This window comes from Centroberyx gerrardi, chromosome 13, assembly GCF_048128805.1.
Source record: "Centroberyx gerrardi isolate f3 chromosome 13, fCenGer3.hap1.cur.20231027, whole genome shotgun sequence".
NCBI classification, from domain to species: domain Eukaryota; kingdom Metazoa; phylum Chordata; class Actinopteri; order Beryciformes; family Berycidae; genus Centroberyx; species Centroberyx gerrardi.
In genome coordinates, this window is record NC_136009.1 from 17,756,670 (window position 1) to 17,776,735 (window position 20,066).

Genomic DNA, 20,066 nt, shown 5'->3' on the forward strand with positions numbered 1-20,066 from the left:
AGGTGTAAAGACAGAGTACGCTGGGGAGAGAGAGAGAGAGAGAGAGAGAGAGAGAGAGTAAGGAAGAAAGAAGCACAGATGCATTTGTATACTCACTGGTATCCTGAGTGGAACTTGTCAGTGGTCAAAACCATTTACTCTGCCTTTTCAACAGTAACAGAGGAAAATCCCTGACAACATTGATTCACCTCAATGAATGGCTTTCACAATGGCTCTCTCTCTCTAGTTGGATGACTTTACTGCCCCATTGCCAAATTACTGCAACTCATGGATCTATTTATGGACACACACTGTACTTTGTAGCCCTCATTTACTCAAGTGTTTCCTCTCCTTTGGCAGTTACCTGTATGTCAAATTCCACAAACACTTAATAATACTGATGCTATAGAAAGTCAGCTGTGTTAGTTGATCTTCAAAGCTGGGGGAACCTGTCAGAGACAATTATAACTTTCTATATTGATTGCTGGACTTCCAACAGTGATAACTCTCTGCCTTTTCTCTCCACATCGGCATCAAACCGCATCTTGCAACCGCAGACCACCATCACTTCCAAAATAAATGGAGCATTGCAGGGTCTGTGTCTGCCAAGGGTTATTCCCTCCTCCACCAGCTATAATTTTGTCATTGTTTACCATGAGTAATGATGTGTCGGTGTCAGTGAGAAAATTATATATGATTGTGTGAGAATGAATTACATGTATTGTTGTCTGGTGCATATATGAGTCCTTTTACACAATATTTCCGTAGGTCTAAAGCATTGAAAAAAGCTAAAAAAAAAAAAAACAGATGTGAAAAATGTGTACTCCCTAATTATAAGCTGTTTTAACTGCATATATTTAATCAAGCTTTCCATATGATTAAGTTAGTATATTTCTTGAATAACAAAGCTCAATGAAAGAGTGATAGAGGAAAAGAGAGAGAGAAAGGTTGAGAGAATCAATGTGTTTTGCATGTGTGAATGTGCATACATGTTTGAATACATGCTTAATGCAAATCCTACATGTGAGACAGAGACAGACAGACGTAGGAAGCAATAGTGTCTGGGGGGGATTCTGTGCCCAAAGTGAGCGGCGCCACTCTCAGCCCACTTCCGAGCACTCTGCAATCCGTCAGGCTGAGTGCTGAGAGCTCCTCTCTCTCGGTCTTCCACTTCGCTCCGGCCTAATTAGAGCCTTGGACTGCTCCGGGGGCCAAGCCTCCAGGAATGGGGACCATGACAGCTCCACGAACAGACCACTCCAAAAAAAGAATTAACCGACCCTGGAATTAGATGAAAGGTGGCCTTTGCCCTTTTCGGCTCTTTATTTTGTTCACCATTCAAACCGCGTCTAATAATCGGATAATTGTTGAAGCTCTGTACGAGTGCCAGTGAGAGCGGAATCAAAGGGAAAAGATGATCATATTAATCATAATAGAGACCTTTGCATCCAATTCATCTGTGATGAGGGTCTGCTTGAAAAGCTCTCAGACAGGGGCAATTATGAAAGAGACAGTCATGAGACTAAGGGGGAAAAAAGAATAACAGTGACCGTACCAGACTTGCCATGTGATCTTCGGCAGCCTCACTCCTAGACAGTCCCACCCCCTCCTCTCTTGCTCCATACACACCTACACATGTATCCACATTCACTCTCCACACACACACACACACACACTACACCCCCACCATCATCCCAAATTCCAAGTACGATGGAAGGTTGGATGGTTGGTGTTTGAGAGTGAGGGGCATACACACAAGCATGAGCACACACACACACACACACACACACACACACACACACACACACCTCCCTTTCCTGGGTAAACCCAGACACGTTCGTCGGACCTCCAGCTGATTAAACTATGTGCTTTCCTATCTGTGAGCTTTGGCCCTCGCTGCAGATTCTTGTGCCTTTCACTGTCACTACAGTAACACCATACCCCTCCATCTCCACACTGCACCCACACACACTCCCACTCACAGCCGGAGCTGGGGAAGCTATACTGAAAGAACCATTATTACATATTGCATAAATCAGAGCAATACATTATTCTACAATTACTTTCTAATGAGAGCAATGTGTTATGATAGTTATGTTGGATTTAAGTTATCATAACAAACACACTCAAATGACTTGCAAATGAGCCATGTTGGTCATCCATCAGTTCAGTAATGTATAGGACACATTTAAATAAAATGGTTTTCTCTTTCCACTTGATTTACTTAACGTGATGTATGCATTTCCATTTCCAAAATGAAAAAAAAAGTAGGAACATTAACATCACATCAGCATAAATATGGTTAACAGTTGAGGTTGACATAGCTGCATTGTAAAAGTAGGAATATAAGGATAGAGATACAAATACAACTACTGTATTAAAGTAATTTGCTTGAAAAAATTAAGTGCAACGATGCTAGCCAGTTAAAAAAAGAGAGCTGAAGAAATATTTAGAATAAATGCTACCCTCGATGTTGCTCAGAACTACCCAGCACAAGATTCTTTGGGCTAATTTAACAAGACTGAGGATGAAATTGAGAATATGTCTGACTTCCAGAGACAGAGTCATTCAGTAGCGGGTTTATATTTAGCTAAGAGCTTCAGTGCAACAGGCTACAATAAGCTACAGTCTGGTTCGTCCAAATCGTCTTTAAACAGTGGAAAATTGCCGTGGATTAGGATTTGACAAGCAGTTGCGGTTGGCCGGCGTTGCCTTTGACAGCAGGTTATGTTAAACACATGTACAGTAATATCCTGTGTGTGAAAAAGCACATTCTTCACACTCCCTCTTTATTGAGTGGCTGCGCTGCGGGACAACATTCCAGCAGCCAGTCCTCCAGTACATTACTCCCTGTGCCCGACGCTCTCCTCTGCTATGCCGAATATGCACAGGTGGCTGAGAGACCCCCTTCCAAAGAGCTCCGACCGGAGGAGAGGGAGGAAAATCAGCAGGCTTTTTTCAGCATATGAAACAAATGTTTGGCATTCCACTGAGCACTGCTCTGCTGTAGACCTGTCTGTTAACAGGCGGCAGGACGCCAGGGCTTGTTGGCAACTGATTTGACACTGGCTTCCAAGAAATTTCAAACGCAAAAGAGGAACTGTACACCTCGCCTCTCCTGCTGTTATTCTTTTGAGGTATTTTGGACATTTTGTGCTGGTGTATTCCCTCTCTCATCTGTAACCAATTAATAGTGGACCTAAAAGCACTATAGATGCAATTACTTAGGAATTTCCCACTTGCATGTGTGGTATGTGTCCTTATTTTAAGGGCTGCTTTGTAGCAGTAACAACAAACGACCAGAACAGGCCCAACAATGTCACACGTCCTAACAACAAGTTCAGAGACCGCTGCTTTACTGTATGTGTGAGGCAGAGGTGCATGAGGTGCATTCTCCGCATGACTCAAACATGCTGAACACCATATGGGTAGGCCACTTTGAATGATGTATGTAGGCCAACAGATTTACTCCAAGTTAGGTATGAGATTGATGTTCTAAATGATGATGATCTAAATTTGTTTCAAAATGTCTACCAAGTCATTTCACCTGGCTGCTTATAAGAATCTCATCCCTTTGATCACCTTTGCTCTATTTTACAAAACCCAGCCCTTCCTCCAGTGTCCTCCATTAAACTGTCAGACCACGTTATCAAGCCCTGCAAGCGAGGACAGACCCGTCCATTCAGGCAGTGGGACATGTGAGTATGAGGTGATGTGAAGTGCGAAGCGAAATTATATCGGCGAGTCAGGTGAATGATTCATATTGACCCTGTAGAGCCTTTTGAAGCTGAGGAGATAAAGTGTCTACAGTAAGTTGTTGTCACGGTCACATGCAGTAAGAGGAGATAAGACGTACAGAAAGAGATAAGAGATGTACAGCATGTAAGCTGCCTTCTGACTGCGGAACATGTGCAATCTTCTAAAGGAAAGTAAGGTCATGATAGTCAGTGAGGTGTATAGGTATAGGTTTGTATTTTTAGGATTTGTCAATTTTTTTTAATAATATTTCATCTGTTGTAAGGGTGCACTTACATTACTTATATTGTATCAAGGCTTGAAATAATCGTCTTATGTATGGCTTGGAGGTCTAAGATTATGAGCTTATACGATATAGAGGTCATGTAGGGTCATATGCAGCTTCTTTGGCCAGAGATCAGTAGACGCACACACATACGTGAACACGCAACGAAACACACAAACACACACATAACATGCACGAGCACATACACACACAAACACAAAACACACATTGTGTAGCACATGAGGCACACTTAAGCCTCTTAAGTACACTGCAGGTAACACTGAATCATTGAAAAATTACATTTAAGCTGCACCAACTTGAAGAAAGCTGTAGATACCTGACACTCTCTCTCTCTCTCTCTCTCTCTCTCTCTCTCACACACACACACACACACACACACACACACACACACACACACACACACTATTGGCGCCCCCTATGAATGGATTCGCTCATGGCGCCGCCTATATGGCCAATGCTTGGACCCGGCCCTGTTTGTGGGCTTTTCAGACTGAGAGGGGATAAACATTTAAACCATTTCTGCTGTGGATTTTGCGCCATGTATATTTCTGGCTCTCGGGGTAGCATGATGATTTCCTTAAAACTGTGTCTGATAGGCTAGAACAGCTGCATATGAAATGAAATGTGTTCAGAAACAAACCAGACCTCAACTGAACGCCATCACTTCTACTTTTTTCAAATTATCACCCTAAAGATATTAGGCTATACAAAAAAATATTATTATTTTTTATTTATTTATTAATTTTTATTTTGAAAATGAATCTTACAGAGCAGATATCTATATCGATGTTATTCCAGTGTTATTTTCCTAGTAGGCAATATTAGTTTTTAAAAATCTATACGAAAGAGCAGCATGTTATTCTAATGGTTTTAAAGGAATAACGGAGTCTAGGCAATTCATCAGTAGACCACAGGCTATTCGGGGGTGTGACTACAGTCACTGGGTCTATATATTGAGATGTTTTGTTCGGTGGCTTTATGTGAATGAGACAAGCTGCCTACTGAAAAGTCACCAGAGTAGGACAGTGTACTTACTCCCAGACCATAAGCTCGCAGATGCCATAATGGATGCCTGTTTTCGCACACTTTGCATGACTTTTGTCCTGGCATCGTTTACGCGGAGATCAGGTGCGGTCGGGCCGGTTATAAGATGCGAACCATGTGATGCAGGAGCGCGGCTTCTGTGCAAACCTTTACCCAAGGACTGCGCCGAGAGAGTCCGCGAACCGGGCTGCGGCTGCTGCATGACTTGCGCGCTCAGCTTTGGCCAGCCGTGCGGAGTGTACACGGGGAGATGTGGCTCCGGACTGACCTGTCAGCATCAGCCCGGTGAAACTAAACCTCTGCAGGCGCTGCTGGAGGGACGTGGGATTTGTGCAAACGCTACTAACAAAAGACTAACTACCGGACCAACACCCCCAGTCAATGAACTACCAGGTAATTTCGTTGTGCACGCACCTTGAATCCGCGCGCCCTGTGCGCAAAGCAGGCTATCGCAGTTTTTAATGAATGTTGTTATGGTTGTTATGGCTCTTAAAGCGGATAAGCACGTTAACGCAGATTGAATATGCAACATATTAGGGACACTTTTCACGAAGTAGTCTACCCTGATGAGGTGAATTCAGGTAAAAGTCATTACTGATTTCCCTAATTAAAGCTATGCAAATCACAAAGGATGTAGCCTAGATCAAGAGAAGCAGACAAGTTAGAGAGGGATTTTTTAAGCTTTGAGACAATTCAGATGTGGATTGTGTAAGAGCAACTCAATATCAGGAAGATGTCACTAATATGTTGTACATTCAGAGTGTGCAAAATGTTAGCAACACCTGATTTTATTTTCATAAAATTCACTGACCATATAAATCCAGGTGAAAGCTTTAATCACTTTCACCCATTAAACCCACTTCAGTCATGAAGGGAGAAGATGTAAGACGTGTAGATAAACAGAGGAAGACATGTTAAAGAAGGAGTTATGAGATAAATGAGACCTGGATTGTGCAAAAGGAGTGGGGGCTGGGCTGGCGGTGGGGGTTGGGGATTGGGGGTGCAACTCAATATTAGAAAGGTGTTTTTCCTTTTGTGCACTCAATGTATAGTCCCGATCCTCCCTGAGTGCATTTGGCAAATGCTATATTGAAAGTCTCCAAATGTTCATTTTCAGGTTAGGAGGATATTGAATCTATAGCTTCAGAACTCTTTAGCTTGTGCCTGCAGAGGAAAAGTGCTACAGGATTTCAAGATTTAGGGTTAAAACACAATTGGGATCAAATGTTCTAAGTGATAATCACCTCACAGATTCTATTACTTTTCTGCTGAAATGATGCTAGATAGCTAGTATGGTATAATTTCCCCATCATCTCAGGAATGCCTTCTTAATGGAATCTGTGTGGCCCTCAAACTGACCTCCAGCTTCCTGATAAAATGCTGATACATTCGAATCAGCAGATAAAAGCACGCCCTTGATGGAAGATATATTTTAACATACTGTTTTGCGAATAAACAAATGTTGTCCTCAAACTTTATCAGAGAATGTTGAGAATCAGGAAGAGGAGCGAAATTCCACCGGCCCGGGCCTTCAAGCCTCGTACAGCACTCGCAGACCCACCGGACCCCTGAGACTCCCACTTCATCCCTTTTTCCACTCTGCCAAGGCAGAAGTCCTGAGACGGGAGCAGCAGAAGAGAGCCCAGAGCTTCAAAATGGAGGAGCTGCCGGGACCACTCATCACAGACCAACAGAACTTCTCTCTGGAGACCAAACAGGAGCCTGAGTATGTAAGTACCACAACCAATATTTTTCTCTCTTCAGAGCATACTGGGGAATGTTTTTCTCCTCTCCCTCTGTGTTTTGGTGTTTTTCTCCCCCTGCGGGTGATGAAATGTTTGGGGTAGCGGTGCTGACGGCTGGCAGGCATCGCGAGCAATAGAATGGCATGGCAGCGAGTGGGTACGGTGGCCCTGCGGCTGACCTGGGTCAGGCGGTTGTTTGGCCACAAGGCGTCCGCGTGCCGGGTATACTGAGAGCCAGCGAATGATGGATTGGCCTATGCGAGTGCCTGTTGGGAAGCCCTGCTGCTATTTTGATCTTCTCTTTGGCCAGAGAAGTGAGTGCACACTAGTAATGGGCTTTGACTGGCCGCTTTGATTAGTGACTGGAGTACTTGGACTTGAGGACAAGCCTTTTGGCTCTCTCTTGGAGCTCTTTGAATGCACTATATCCCCCATCCTTTATGTGAAGTGTTAAGAGTCCTAAGCAGCTTTGGCAAACTCATAAGTCTCTACAAGTTGGTCAGATGAATTCATTTCTCATTCGTCACCTCTTTCATATTGCAGCCACCATTGTTTAGGTATTACAGAAGAGCAGTGTGGTGCAGCTTGAGTCAGCTTAGTTAGCATCATTATGAATGACCACAGAGAATTCATGTCGAATTATACCGCTACATTCACTGGGTTGTATTAATGGCAGCAGATGTGTTAGGATTTCTTGAGCTGTGAAGTTGGAGCTGGAGAACATAACCGCTTTGTATGTGTTCCCTCATCTGTAGGGTCCCTGTCGGAGAGAGATGGAGAGCATTCTCAGCAGCCTCAAGATCACAGACATTCTCAACCCCAGAGGTTTCCGCATACCAAACTGTGACAAAAAGGGCTTCTATAAGAAAAAGCAGGTAAAAAAACAGAAAAATAATATATTGCACTTGCAGAGGAATGTCACTTGAGATAGGCTGGTTGATATAATCCAGATCTCTGTATCAGAAAACACATTATGGCAATAACCTACTATATAAAAACTTGTAACTTGTTTACAACTTAGAAAACACTAAAACGCCATTTATTTTGGATGTGCTTCCTTTTTACAGTCTACATTAATGAAGATTCAATGTTGAGGAAGAGTGACTCAAACAGTGTAGATTTAGATCTCCAGCAGCCCAATTACAGATTTGTAGCTGTCCTCCTGTACTCCACTGGTAGTTATTAGAGCCTCATCATTGCACCACCACACCAGTGAGGTAGACCCCAGCCGCTGGCTCTGGAGACAGGAACCACAGGGGCCAAACCCCAGTGGGGTTGACGGCTGGGACGATGGCCGTTTAACGGGAACCCTCCCAGGGAGACAGACGTCAAGGTGGCCACCGGCACCCGACGCGCTCGCCCCATAATTGCCGGACTTTTGAGAAGCAGGCACAGAAATAGAGCTGCAGCCGTCCCCACGCTCGCATGGTCCACCCACGATCGGTTTGTAATAAATGAGTGGTTCTGACGCATTCATATGGAGGCACTTAGGGCTCCCGCGCCACTGCATCACCGAGGCAGCTTTTCTTATTACATAGCAGTCTCTCCTGCCTAATGGAAGTGTTCTCCTTGACCTGCAATCATCTCATAACCAGCGTCTCAACGCCAGGCTCATTGTCTTTGTTTATGTAGAATGGACCTAGTGTACCGAGCGGAGCCCTCAGGCGCTGAGGGAGTGGCAGACGTTTCATGTCTGTCAGTTTACTTTGGAGGTTCGCATGATTTTGAGTGAAAACATTTCTTATTAACAGTAAATGTCTATATAGAATATACAGTGGCCAGTACAGAATTCATGATGGGAACTGCAAAGGGATTCATTTCTCTCAGCAAGTTGAGTTGTGCTTTAAATAGTTTTTAAATGTAATTACTGCACTAGTTTTTTTTCCCTACACTTCAAGTTGTGATGTTTTTGTCATGCAGCTGCAATTTAAAAACCCCATGTTGTTTTTTTGTCCTCATAAAATGCAATGAAGATGTAAGATACTGTAAAAAGGACAAAATTCAATGTATATACATTTTGAATACTCTATGCAAAAACAATGTCATTCCCCCCTCAAATGAAGTCCCAGACCACCTAAGCCACTATGGTCTAATGGCAAGAGAATCTTACTGCAGCTCAGATCAGACTCTCAGTCAAACCCCCTGTGATATTGGACTAAATAGTGGTGACTTCCATCCTGATCAACTCTGACTCCTCTGTGGAGCAGCAGCACAGTTGCTTTTGCCCTTCAAATGAATGGCTGCATGTTTTACTAGAGTGGAGGTTGACCTTTAGTAAAATTGGCAGTAAAATAACAGCCCTTGGGTAGCTCCACAGACTCTGTAAGTCATTTGTAGTACCCATAATTTGGAGCTGTGGGGTATAATCAGCAACAGATGATTCGTACTGGCCACCAGCTTCTGAAAATAGATCTTGGTTCTCAGTTGTTCACAAACGGGACTAAGCAAATATTTTACCAGGTTTCTGTTTACCTTTAAGGTCTCTATATGTGTGTGTAACAGGAGGTAGACCATAAAAGCAGCTCAAAATACCACAGCGTGTTGGATAGCCAAGGCTGCGTCGACTCAGCACAATCTGACCATTAATGCCTCTTAACTATTACTGTTCTACTTCATTGAGTAAAGTAGGCTGTTGCCCGTAATGCCGGATATTCAGCTGGGGCTCATGCATTTAGCTGCATTGTCTCATTTTCTGTTCTCTCTCTTCACCTTGTCCCTTCCTTCCTTTACAGTGCCGTCCATCCAAAGGCAGAAAGCGAGGGTTCTGCTGGTGTGTGGACAAATACGGGCAGCCCTTGCCAGGTTTTGATGGGAAGGAGCGAGGAGACGCCCAGTACTACAACTCTGAGAGCCAATAGGACCAGAGCAGGATGGAGGGAGGGAGGGTGGGAGTGAGAGCAAGAAGAATTGTAAACAAATGGAGACATTGAGGATTTTTGGGACAGAGGTCAAGAGATGGCTCAGCTGATATACGGATGTCTGCTATTTCTATCTGTTGCCCATGGGACCTTTTCTGAGGCAAGGCAAGGGGAACGGAGGGAGATTACCAGGAAAAAGTCTCCTTGTCCCAGACACATTCTCTTCCTTACAGCGCCTGGATGGATTCCTCATATGCTTTATATGTCTGGCCAACCTGGCCAGCCTCTGAGCAGAGGATACAGTTTATCTCGGAGGCCCTGCCCTGATTATTATACACTTGAGTACAGAGACTTTTATACTTGTCACAAACGTTGATGAGAGGGCTCATTTACGCACAATTAAGTGGCACTACACACGTGTGCATGCTTGTGATGTGTAATCATATTTGTATGCTTGTGATTCTGAATGCATTTGTTATAAAAAAATATGTATTTGTGTGTGTGGTCATGAGTTTTAGTAAGACAGACATAAAATGTATGTGTAAATATGTCTTTCAGAGTAAGCATATGAGGGCTGTTGAGCCCCTATGGTACAGTTCAGTGCCTTCCTGGTTGCCTTACAGTGAATTCTTATCCTACACAAGCGGATTAATTAAGCAACCATTTATTCCAGTTACTTCGTGCTCCTCAGGAACCTCCTCAGGAGTTGGACATGACTCAATGCAGCTCATACACTACAGTGCATATAAACTTGTTATGCTGGATCTCAAGCCACAGAGAGAGGGACATTGCCTTTAATCAATACTGTGGTCATTGTTGTTTTTCTGTCAGTTTGCATAAGCTGGATTACTGGGATAAAGGCCACAAACCCTTATCTCTGATCTCTGTGTACCTTTTTAGTGGTTATGGTGTTTTCAGTGATAATTTTCAACACTTGCCTTGGTTTAGGTAAATATGCTGTTTGCATGTACAATGCAACCCTCAGAGGTCTATTTTTAATTAATAAAGGCAGTATAAACTGATCCAAGTATTCATTTTCTCTCGCTCTATCTCACTCTCTCTTGCTCTGTGTGTGTGTGTGAGTGTGTGGGAGAGAGAGAGAGAGAGAGAGAGAGAGAGCATTTATTGGTGGAGAGACACATATTTAAACACAATCCCATCATCAGGTTATCACATTTTTATTGAAAGCACATCTACAGAATTAGAAGAGTAATATGTACATTGTTTCAACAAAACCAATAATTAAATAGCAGCATTCTTGGCAAATAGCAGTCACAAACAAGTAGGCACATTGTACATGACCTCAACAAAAAAAACAAAAAAAATAAAATAAAAGCATGAACACACAACACTGAATCCTAATAAATACAGACATTCTGGTAGGGTAGGCCAAAAAAAGACCTCAAGAGCCCCTCTAGACAAATAAAAAGCCCTAATGTGAGGAAGGTGTAGCTGAGGAGAGCTGGAGACGAGCCCCAGCGCTCCTCTGCTAAACCTGTGGACCTGCAGAGACCAGTAGAGGTAGACAAATGCAGAGCAACCCGTCCCAAACCTCACAGCGGCTTGGATGAGCGCTGATATGTTTGTGCTTGGCCACCGTGCACATACTTGCGGCACTTTAAGTATTTCCCCCAATACCCATTGAGGAAACGTCAATGGAGATACATTCCGACAATGTCAACATGTTGAATGAATGAGCGGCTGTGTTGTTTCGTGCAGTGCACAGCTCCAGTTTTGAATGAATAAAAAAAAAAAAAAAAAAAAAAAACTGATCCTGAAGACTCTGAAATGGGCTTGGCAGAGCTGCGGACCTGTGGTCTTGAGCAATGGAGTTATTTAGTCAGAAACACAAATGTATACAGTGTTGCCCTATTTACAATAAAAAAAATAGGCAAACATATAAAGAATCTAAAAATTACAAATGGTTCATACCAGTAAGCATATACAAGTTTAGAATAAATAAGTCTTGATACATACATCATGTAAATAAATTGAGAGCAAATTTTCGCCTCTGAAATAATATTTTATGTTGTGTGTTTATGTGAATGAGTGTGTGCTTGTGTGTGTTTGTAAAAGGAAGTCAATTCATGTGGTGAATGCATGTCGGTTTGCATATACATTTACCTGAAGTTTAGGTTAAATGTGAGCAACGCATTATGTATTTACTTATTCGTTTGTGTCTTTATGCTTTGGTGTGTTTGTGTATGTTTGTGTGTGTGTGGGTGTGTGTTTGTTTATGAGTGATAACAGTGTCCATCCTTCAGTGAGTAAGCTCCTGATGGCACTCTGAGTCCCCGGGGAGGTCATTCGAACCCGGGATCTTCTTCCCATTCCAGGGAGAGACACACCAGCAGCGAGCGGGCGGTCCAACCAGAGATGACTCACACTGGAGGGGAAACAAGCAAGAAGAAAAAAAGGAAGCCGCATGAATACATCAGCCGGTGACTTTGTATAAAACTCCCGGCAGGTGAAATGAATGACCGTGTCAATTGTGAAAGCCTTGAAGAATGTGTCCCACCTGCTTGGACTTGTAGAAGCCATTCTTATTACAGTTGGGGAGGTAGAAGGTGGTGAACTTCTCTCCTAGTTTCTGCTGAGAGCTGGCGATCTTGTCCAGTGATTCATGCAGTTCAGTGTGACAGGGGCCCTAAGCGAAAGGAAGACAAACAGTGAGAAGGACACCCACAGATAAATGAATACACCATATACTCTGCAATATAATATAATGCCAAATTAGACTCATAAATGACAGGTTAAGCCCAGTTATCGCCCTAAGAATTCAACAGCTCTTCCTAAAAACCAAGTGCTCCCTCTTGTGGAAGGGAGGTAAATTACTTAGTCCGGTTGATGTTTTTCCTCACCTGCTCCTGCTCTACCAGTTTGTTGCGGATGGCGTTGACCTTGGCCTTGATACTCTCCTGGGCCTCGGCAGTGTCTCGGGGTTCGGAGGGGGAGTTGAGCCCCAAGAGGTAGTGCAGGGAGCTGTGGTCAGGCACTCCATCTGCTTCCTCTGTACAGGTGGAAGAAATGGTTCATAAAATAAAAAAGTTTTGTTTTTTCACTTATAGATTTACAATGTTGTTGCTCTTCTATGTGAAACATTCTAAGATCAATAGAAGAATAGAAAGATGAGCTGAGATGACACCACACCAAGTGGTAAAAGACAGAGGAGAGGGAAAGCCTTGGAACAATGGGTCTACCTTGGCCCTGGTCCTCGGTGCAGACCCCCTGTCCTCTGGTCAGGGCGTGGAGGGGTCTGGCCTCTCCGGGCCTGGGGGTGCAGCGGAGGCCCTCGGCGCAGTGGGCCGTGTGCACCCCACAGGACGCCCCCCTCTCCAGAGCGCAGGCCATGCAGCAGCCGCAGCCGGGCTCCCTCAGCACCTGCTGGCAGTCGGCCGGGACGGCCGGACACTCGTTCAGTTTCTCCTGTGTGCAGGGGGCGCAGCGGATAGGCTCCGGTCCCACCACTGGGGAAGACCTCACTCCAGCCAGGACAGCCAGAGACACCACTACTGCCACCAGCATCAGCTTCTCATATAATCCAGACATCTCCAGTCTTCAGGTAAAGATGTTCTTTTTCAGCTTCTTCTTGGACTGAGTCTTGCAAACTATAGGTATGACTGTAGTTTTCCTTCTAAACTGATTTCTCCGAACCGGCTGTATTTATACAGCGGTCTGGCCTCCAGAGGGGTTAATGTTTGACACAGTGACTACAGATATTAAATATTTTTGACCAAGTTGCTGTAATCGGTGGATGACCCTGCTTGAAGTACGTAGATCCAGGTTCACAAGGACCGCTGTCAATATTGACTCTGGAACATGAAGTGATTTGATACATCAAAACAACAAGCCTTGACTAGGAGTGTTTTTGGCCAACTCAATGACTAATCTATGACTGTATCCTTTGAGGTTATGAAAACATTCCCGTAAATACTCCTGCTGTATGAAATATATCGAAGTCATGAATAATGAATAACATTTATTATAAGCAATACAAGATAATTCAAGGAGTTAAAGGCTACAAGATAATGGCTGATGATTATATGAACTGTGATGTGATTGTTGTAGCCATATACCTATTAAGTAATGTTGATGGACTATTCTTTGACACTATTTTGACAGTAAAAACGTATTTGTCCCTCTCTTTGTTGAAGGTCCATCTTATCAGCCAAACAAGCAAACAAGATCATTCCCCTTCAGCGTTGCATAACCCTAACATTATGTATTCCCGTACTGGAATCACAACATGTTTGTCTGAAGAAAGCCTGTAGTAATTGGTTGTTTCCTTGGTGTAGTATTTGTCATAGCTATCTCTGGCAGATGCCAGATACCTCTACACACGTATATGCACTACACACACCAACCCCACTCATGCTTTTGTCCTCTGTGTGACCCCAAGCAACTCATCCCACCAGTAAAATTGGCACCTCCCTTACAGAAAAACCACATGAATTTCACATGTGCAAAATCACATGTGATCACATGTGGAAAACATGGGAAATTCATGTGGTTTTTCTGTAAGGGCTTACAGGTACATTTTAGTATCTTAACCCTCCTATTATGTTAAAATAAACAGACATCTTTTATGTTTGGGGTCAAATTGACCCCAACAATTTAAACCTACAAAAAATTATTGTAATTGAAAGTGTTACCCAAGTTTACACTTCAGAACATCAGCAAGTAACACATAGCAGTTAGTCAATAATGGAAAAAACACCAAAATAGTCTTTCAAAGAGCTTTGTAAAACTGCTGGTTTTATAAGGCTTTTGTGTTTGGGGTCAAAATGACCCCAAACAACACTGTTGTATACAAAATGTGTACAGGACCTTGAAAACATATGATCTTGTTACACTTTATGTTTACCAGTTTTCCCCTTGAAATTAGGAAAAGTCATCGAGTATCAAGCTGAAAGAATTATGTTAATCATGTTTTTAGAGACGTTAAATGTTGAATGGGGTCAAATTGACCCCAAACATAATAGGAGGGTTAAAGGTACAAATGGTATAAATGTACCTTTGATGGTCCTTACTGTACTGTTTTTTTTTGTTGTTGTTTTTTTTAGCACAAAAGGTACGATGTCCACTAACACTGTACCCTTTCAAATTGAAGAGTAGAAGTACCTATATAATAACTTATTATAGATAGCTTTGTGCTCTCTTTTCTATATGATGAGAAATGTGAGAATGATGAGAATAATCAAGAAAAGCAGAGGTGGTTAATGTGAATGAGAATGGTGAAAGTGCAGGTACGTTCACCATGGCGGAATGAATTGGGAAAACTTTATTGGCATTTTTGAATGAAGAAGTATTCTTGAATAGAATAGCAAAGTGTGCTCTCTTCTCACATTCCTCATTTGAGGAATTGATACAGCGTATCTGTATTACAGACTCCATGTTCGATATGTAGTATTTTATTTGAAAGTCATGAAGGTGTATATCATCCATTTTTATGTTTTGTATGTATTTTATGAATAAACATGTCAGCTCAGTTCTTAATGTGTGGAATAATTAGTTTATGCCTACTCTTTAGATGGGCTTTTGGTGCCAACGCTGTCTATTTCATAGGTAAACTGTGAATATTGTTTGGGTTGGTCATTTTCCACACCACAATTGATCCAAATTCCAAAGGATTTTACTCTACAGTTTTATCCAGGCCCTGCATTGTCAGATATCACATACACATTCATGCACACACTCACTTACACAAGAGGGATGCAGTATTCATTAAACAAATTATGATACTGTATTATTTATAAGAAATGATGTGGGACTTTTGGGATTTTGCATGTATACCAACAAGGTATTGGGGAATGTAATGCAATGTTTGGAAAATATGACTGATTTTGATGTTTATTTGTGATTTTGTTTTGTCTGAGTTCCATACAAAGCTCAATTCAATCAAAGTGAGGTAATTGTAGAAATTTAGCTGAAAGCATTTGATATATAATTAAGATATACAGTAAGATATTTAGTGTGCAGAGTGGATTCACTATCAGAGTGCTCTTTGCATATGTGATTGACTTATGGGTGGTATTTGAAGTTTCAAAGAAAATAGAAATCATCACACTCCTGTCACTAGATGTAAAAAGATTTTACTTGTCCGATTTACAGAAGAGGTCATGAAAAACTTGTGAAATTGCACCCTCTGTTGATAATATAACCTTTGTTAACCTCTTGTGTATCCCCAGGTGACCATGCTGAAAAAACACTTGTTTGGATTCAGCCAAGAGCAACATTCATGGTATGACTGCATCCTGTTGCGAGGTCACACTTGTCTGATGTTCAAACTGTTGGCCTTTGGGATTACATCAGGGAACGAGAGTCTGAGTTCAGCCCTCTGCCTCTAAAAGGCATTCTGGGCCATCGTTCAATAGGTACAGATATATTAGAGAGCAATTATTGACTAAGTGCAACATATGGAACTAAATGTGACTGGAGCCTTGTTACTGAAACAATATGAAAATGAATCCTCTTTCAATAAAGCACAGTCAATCATAAATTTGACTGTTCACCAACATACAGAATGATGCAGAAAAGTTACTCCCAGCAAAGATCACCTCTGCCCTTAACTAGCCACCGTGTGTGTGTGTATGTGCTTAGGGGACCTTACATCATTAGAGAGACTGCTTTGGCCCCTCAAATACCATTTTACACTGGCATTCGCATACTGTAACCCTGACTGGGAAAAAGAAAAGGGTTGAGGCTGAGGCTGACAAGAGCAGCCACAGGTCAGTGTTGGTTAAAGCTCGCGTTAGCCTAGTAATATTAATGAATATAGAGAAGAAGAAGAGGAAGAAAAGGAGGATGGGGTGGAGAAGGACAGAGGAGAGAGGGGATAAGTGGATGGGGAAGGGGTGGGGGGACAGGGTGAGGAAAAGGAGGATGGAAAAGAAGGAAGATTTACTGTAAAAGGAAGAGTAAGACATTTGAATAGAAGATGGAGGAGGAGTAGAAAGGAGTAGGATACAAGACTAGGAGGTGGATCTGAAGGAAGAGGAGAGGAAATAGGGAAAATGGGGCAGAACAGAGAACAAGGATGAGGAAGAGGAATATTTATCTATCATCACCCACATCTCCCATTTCCAAACTACCATCACCAGCAGCAATACTTTCATCACCATCACAATCAATATTGATAACATTTGATTGCGCTTGAAGTTGCAGATATTGCCAAGCTGGTTTCTTTCATCAGTGGCTTTATCATCTATGTTTCTGGACATATTTGTGTGAATTTGAGTCTCTGTGACCATAAATTAGATCAAACTTGTTATGATGCCCATGTAGAAAGTATAGGATGTACTGTAGATAATGAAAGAACAAATACAACTTATTGAAGATAATACAAAAACGTATGTCTGCTATTTTTTTCTAGGTTTATTCACTTATGGCAAACATAAAATAAACACTGACTTGCAGATTTTCTTTATGTACTTTACTTTCTGCCAGTGCCAATCATTAACATGGCAAGTGAGTCGTGAGGAGGTTGCACTACATTCAGTATACACCAACTAGGTCAATGCTTAGTAAGTCCAACATGTTTCCACAGCCATTTTGCGAGGCCTCTGTAGGGTTTTACTCAATCACCAGCTCGTGCGTTGTCGCCTCTTCAATGTTGAACATCAGCTCCACCAACCACTGGGGGAGAGGCTCCTGCTTGGAAATATATTGGTGACATTGGTGAGAAGGAAAAATCAAAAAGGCATACACTACAGTATATTCAATATTTCTTAAAGCTAAAACAGATCGCTGTAATTTTGTAGATTTTCACGTTTTCACTCAATTGAAGGGTTACTTGGTTCTTCTGGATTGAGGAAATTCCCTGAATTCTTGGCCTTATGAAACCCTCTCAAAACCCATTGGATAATGTAAAAAATGCATTGTCATCAAGCTTAAAAACAAGACTGCATTCCTTATTTACTGAAAAGTTGACATTTTGGAGATACAAGGTTTTCACCCGACAGTGACGATACGTTTTAATTGACACTCACAGCCGGAGGCACCTTCCTCTGCCGTTCCTTGCTTCTCCTCTTCTGCACCGGTCGTTGAAGTTGCTTGTGTTTTCCTCCTCTGGTCTGGAAGAACTTGGAATCTGGATATCTCATTTCCTTCTATTGTGAAGAGTCATGAGTGTTAACGCGAGACAAAATACTTACCTTTATTCCCAGGTGCCTCTTACTGCGGCTCTCTCCATTCTCTAGCCTCAGTTGCCCAGGAGGGGTTTGACCCGGTGGGGAGGCTTCATCACTTAGATCCGCTGTGTGGAAGCTTGGATCTGACACAGAGAGATTCTCCTCCATTTCTTCCTGGTCGGTGAAGGAAGACTGCAGCTGAGAAGAGCCGCCCTGGTCAAAGGAACGAGAGAGGCGCCTGGGTCTCAGCACCCTCAACTTTTCTTCACCCTCATCTTCTCCCACTGCCTCCTCTGTCTCCGCTTCTACTTCAATTTGGAAATCCTCCTCTTCTCCTTCTCCATTTTCGTTTCCTTCCATGTCATCTTGCAGCTCCGTCTCCTCCTCCTCCTCCTGGATGGTCTCCAGCTGTTTCCTCTATTCCATCATTTCCATTCATTACATGTGTAAATGTGAATCAGAGACAACATGACATACCCACTTAACAGTAAATTACTTAAATGTACAGTATACAGTAAAAAGTCATAAATTACTAAAAGCATTAGATAATAAAACGTACATATTGCTGCTGATTGTCCATTTAGTTGGATGACAGGTTATTTATTGCTGCCTTTGTGACCAATAAAGAAACTGAAAAATACTTGTTTGAATGCTGCCAAGTTGCACAACAGGCCTTTTGTCTTAATTAAGTAGTAACTCAGATCAGCTGTGCAGGGACTATAGAGGACAGATAAGAGGTATGGAAGTCATTTGGGGTTGTGAGTGAAAGTGTGTGTTGTAAATACACAATTTTGTCACATGGACTGGAAAATAAACATAAAACAAACATCTAAACTGACCAAAAATCTATAAAATCAAATATCAATTTAAAAATCCACACAAATCTAATGAATTTCTCTTGTTTTCTTGACTGAAGTCTACTGTAGTACAGATGTAAGTATTTATGAATGTCACGACCCAGTTTGCTCAGGCAGGCTTGACCCCTTTTAGCTTTGATGACACCGGGGGGGAGTGTTGTTTGTGAAGTTCATCACACCATCGTTTACCTTGGATATCCTTCATTGCTTCATGTCAACCTTGGCTTGGACTCAGAGGACTTGACCATGATAACAACGGCTGCTCGTTTGTTTTCTCCGTGAAGCAGACGCTCCTTCAAGAAACACCGACTTTTGGTTGTATTTGAAAATTATTAATTGAACAAGCTCTGTTGAATTCTGTGTGTTCTGTGGTTTAAATGTCACCATAATGCAGTGCTACTGAGAGCGTGAGGAAAGTCATGCAGGTGTCGCTAATTAGTTGATTAGCTCAGCCTTGGAAGGATATAAGCCAAGTGTGTTGTTGAATCAGTAAATCAGTAAAGGCCTTTTTGAATTCTCTTTTAAAATGTCTTCTACAGCATATTTTAGCATTTTTCTTTATATTTTAAAGCCTTTTTGTACACAAGGTATGGTCTCATCATACATGGCACTGAAGTCTTTTCACTCCTCATTCACCAGGCTCTATGGAAACACTATTGCCATGATACAACATGCCAACATGCCATTATATATCATCATATATCTATCATTATATATATTCATATATATATATATATCATATATATATTTTCTAATAAAGCACACTGTATTATTCCAATTACTTTTTTTGCTACAGTAGATGCCAATTCCAAATATTGATTTATTTTATTTTATTTTATTTTGAGGAAATAAAAACAGGCACCATTTCTTTTTTAAAAGTTGCCATTGTATTCTGGGCCTTTTATTTCTCTGGTTTTATGTCATCAAATTCTACTCGGTCTCATAGTTTCTTCTGCTCTACTAAACATATGTGGTTGCACCAGCTCCTGCCCTGTTCACCTCCAATATAAGCTACACAAGCCATTTTTTTCATTACAGTACAATTGTTTTCATACATGCAGATTTATACTTGAGCACAAATTCACAACACATGCACAATGAATTGCATGGCGGCTTACTCTCTACAACAGCGACTCAGTTGGTTGATCCCTGTGTCCCAAGCAAGAAGATTCCAATGAACTTGGTGAGCCTGGGAAAATGGTTGAGCAAGCCAGGCCTTTGTTGACCTAACTGTTATACTGAGTGAACCCCTGGCAAACTATACATCAACGCTGGGAAAACATTGGCCCCCGCTCAGTGTTTGGGACATGATGTTGACATCCTTATGTTTATCCGTGGGTTGTGGTGAGATACCAATGGGCATAATAAACCTGTCATTGTCTGTAACATTTTGCTGTGTCGGGTGAAAGCTG

General features: G+C 42.1%; 2 protein-coding genes across 2 annotated transcripts; one reads left to right on the forward strand and one right to left on the reverse strand.

Annotated features, from left to right (window-relative positions):
- Nucleotides 1–5,050: 5,050 nt before the first annotated feature.
- LOC139925586 (insulin-like growth factor-binding protein 3) lies at nt 5,051–9,679 on the forward strand. The gene is made up of 4 exons (XM_078287748.1): nt 5,051–5,466; nt 6,550–6,795; nt 7,566–7,685; nt 9,543–9,679. The coding sequence occupies exons 1-4, from the start codon at nt 5,086–5,088 to the stop codon at nt 9,666–9,668; spliced, it is 873 nt and encodes a 290-aa protein (XP_078143874.1). The 5' UTR covers nt 5,051–5,085; the 3' UTR covers nt 9,669–9,679.
- Nucleotides 9,680–11,928: 2,249 nt separating this feature from the next.
- On the reverse strand, nt 11,929–13,217 carry LOC139925584 (insulin-like growth factor-binding protein 1). The gene is made up of 4 exons (XM_071917022.2): nt 12,869–13,217; nt 12,530–12,678; nt 12,187–12,315; nt 11,929–12,054 (listed from the first exon to the last, which is right to left on the reverse strand). The coding sequence occupies exons 1-4, from the start codon at nt 13,215–13,217 to the stop codon at nt 11,929–11,931; spliced, it is 753 nt and encodes a 250-aa protein (XP_071773123.2).
- Between the last annotated feature and the right edge of the window lie 6,849 nt (nt 13,218–20,066).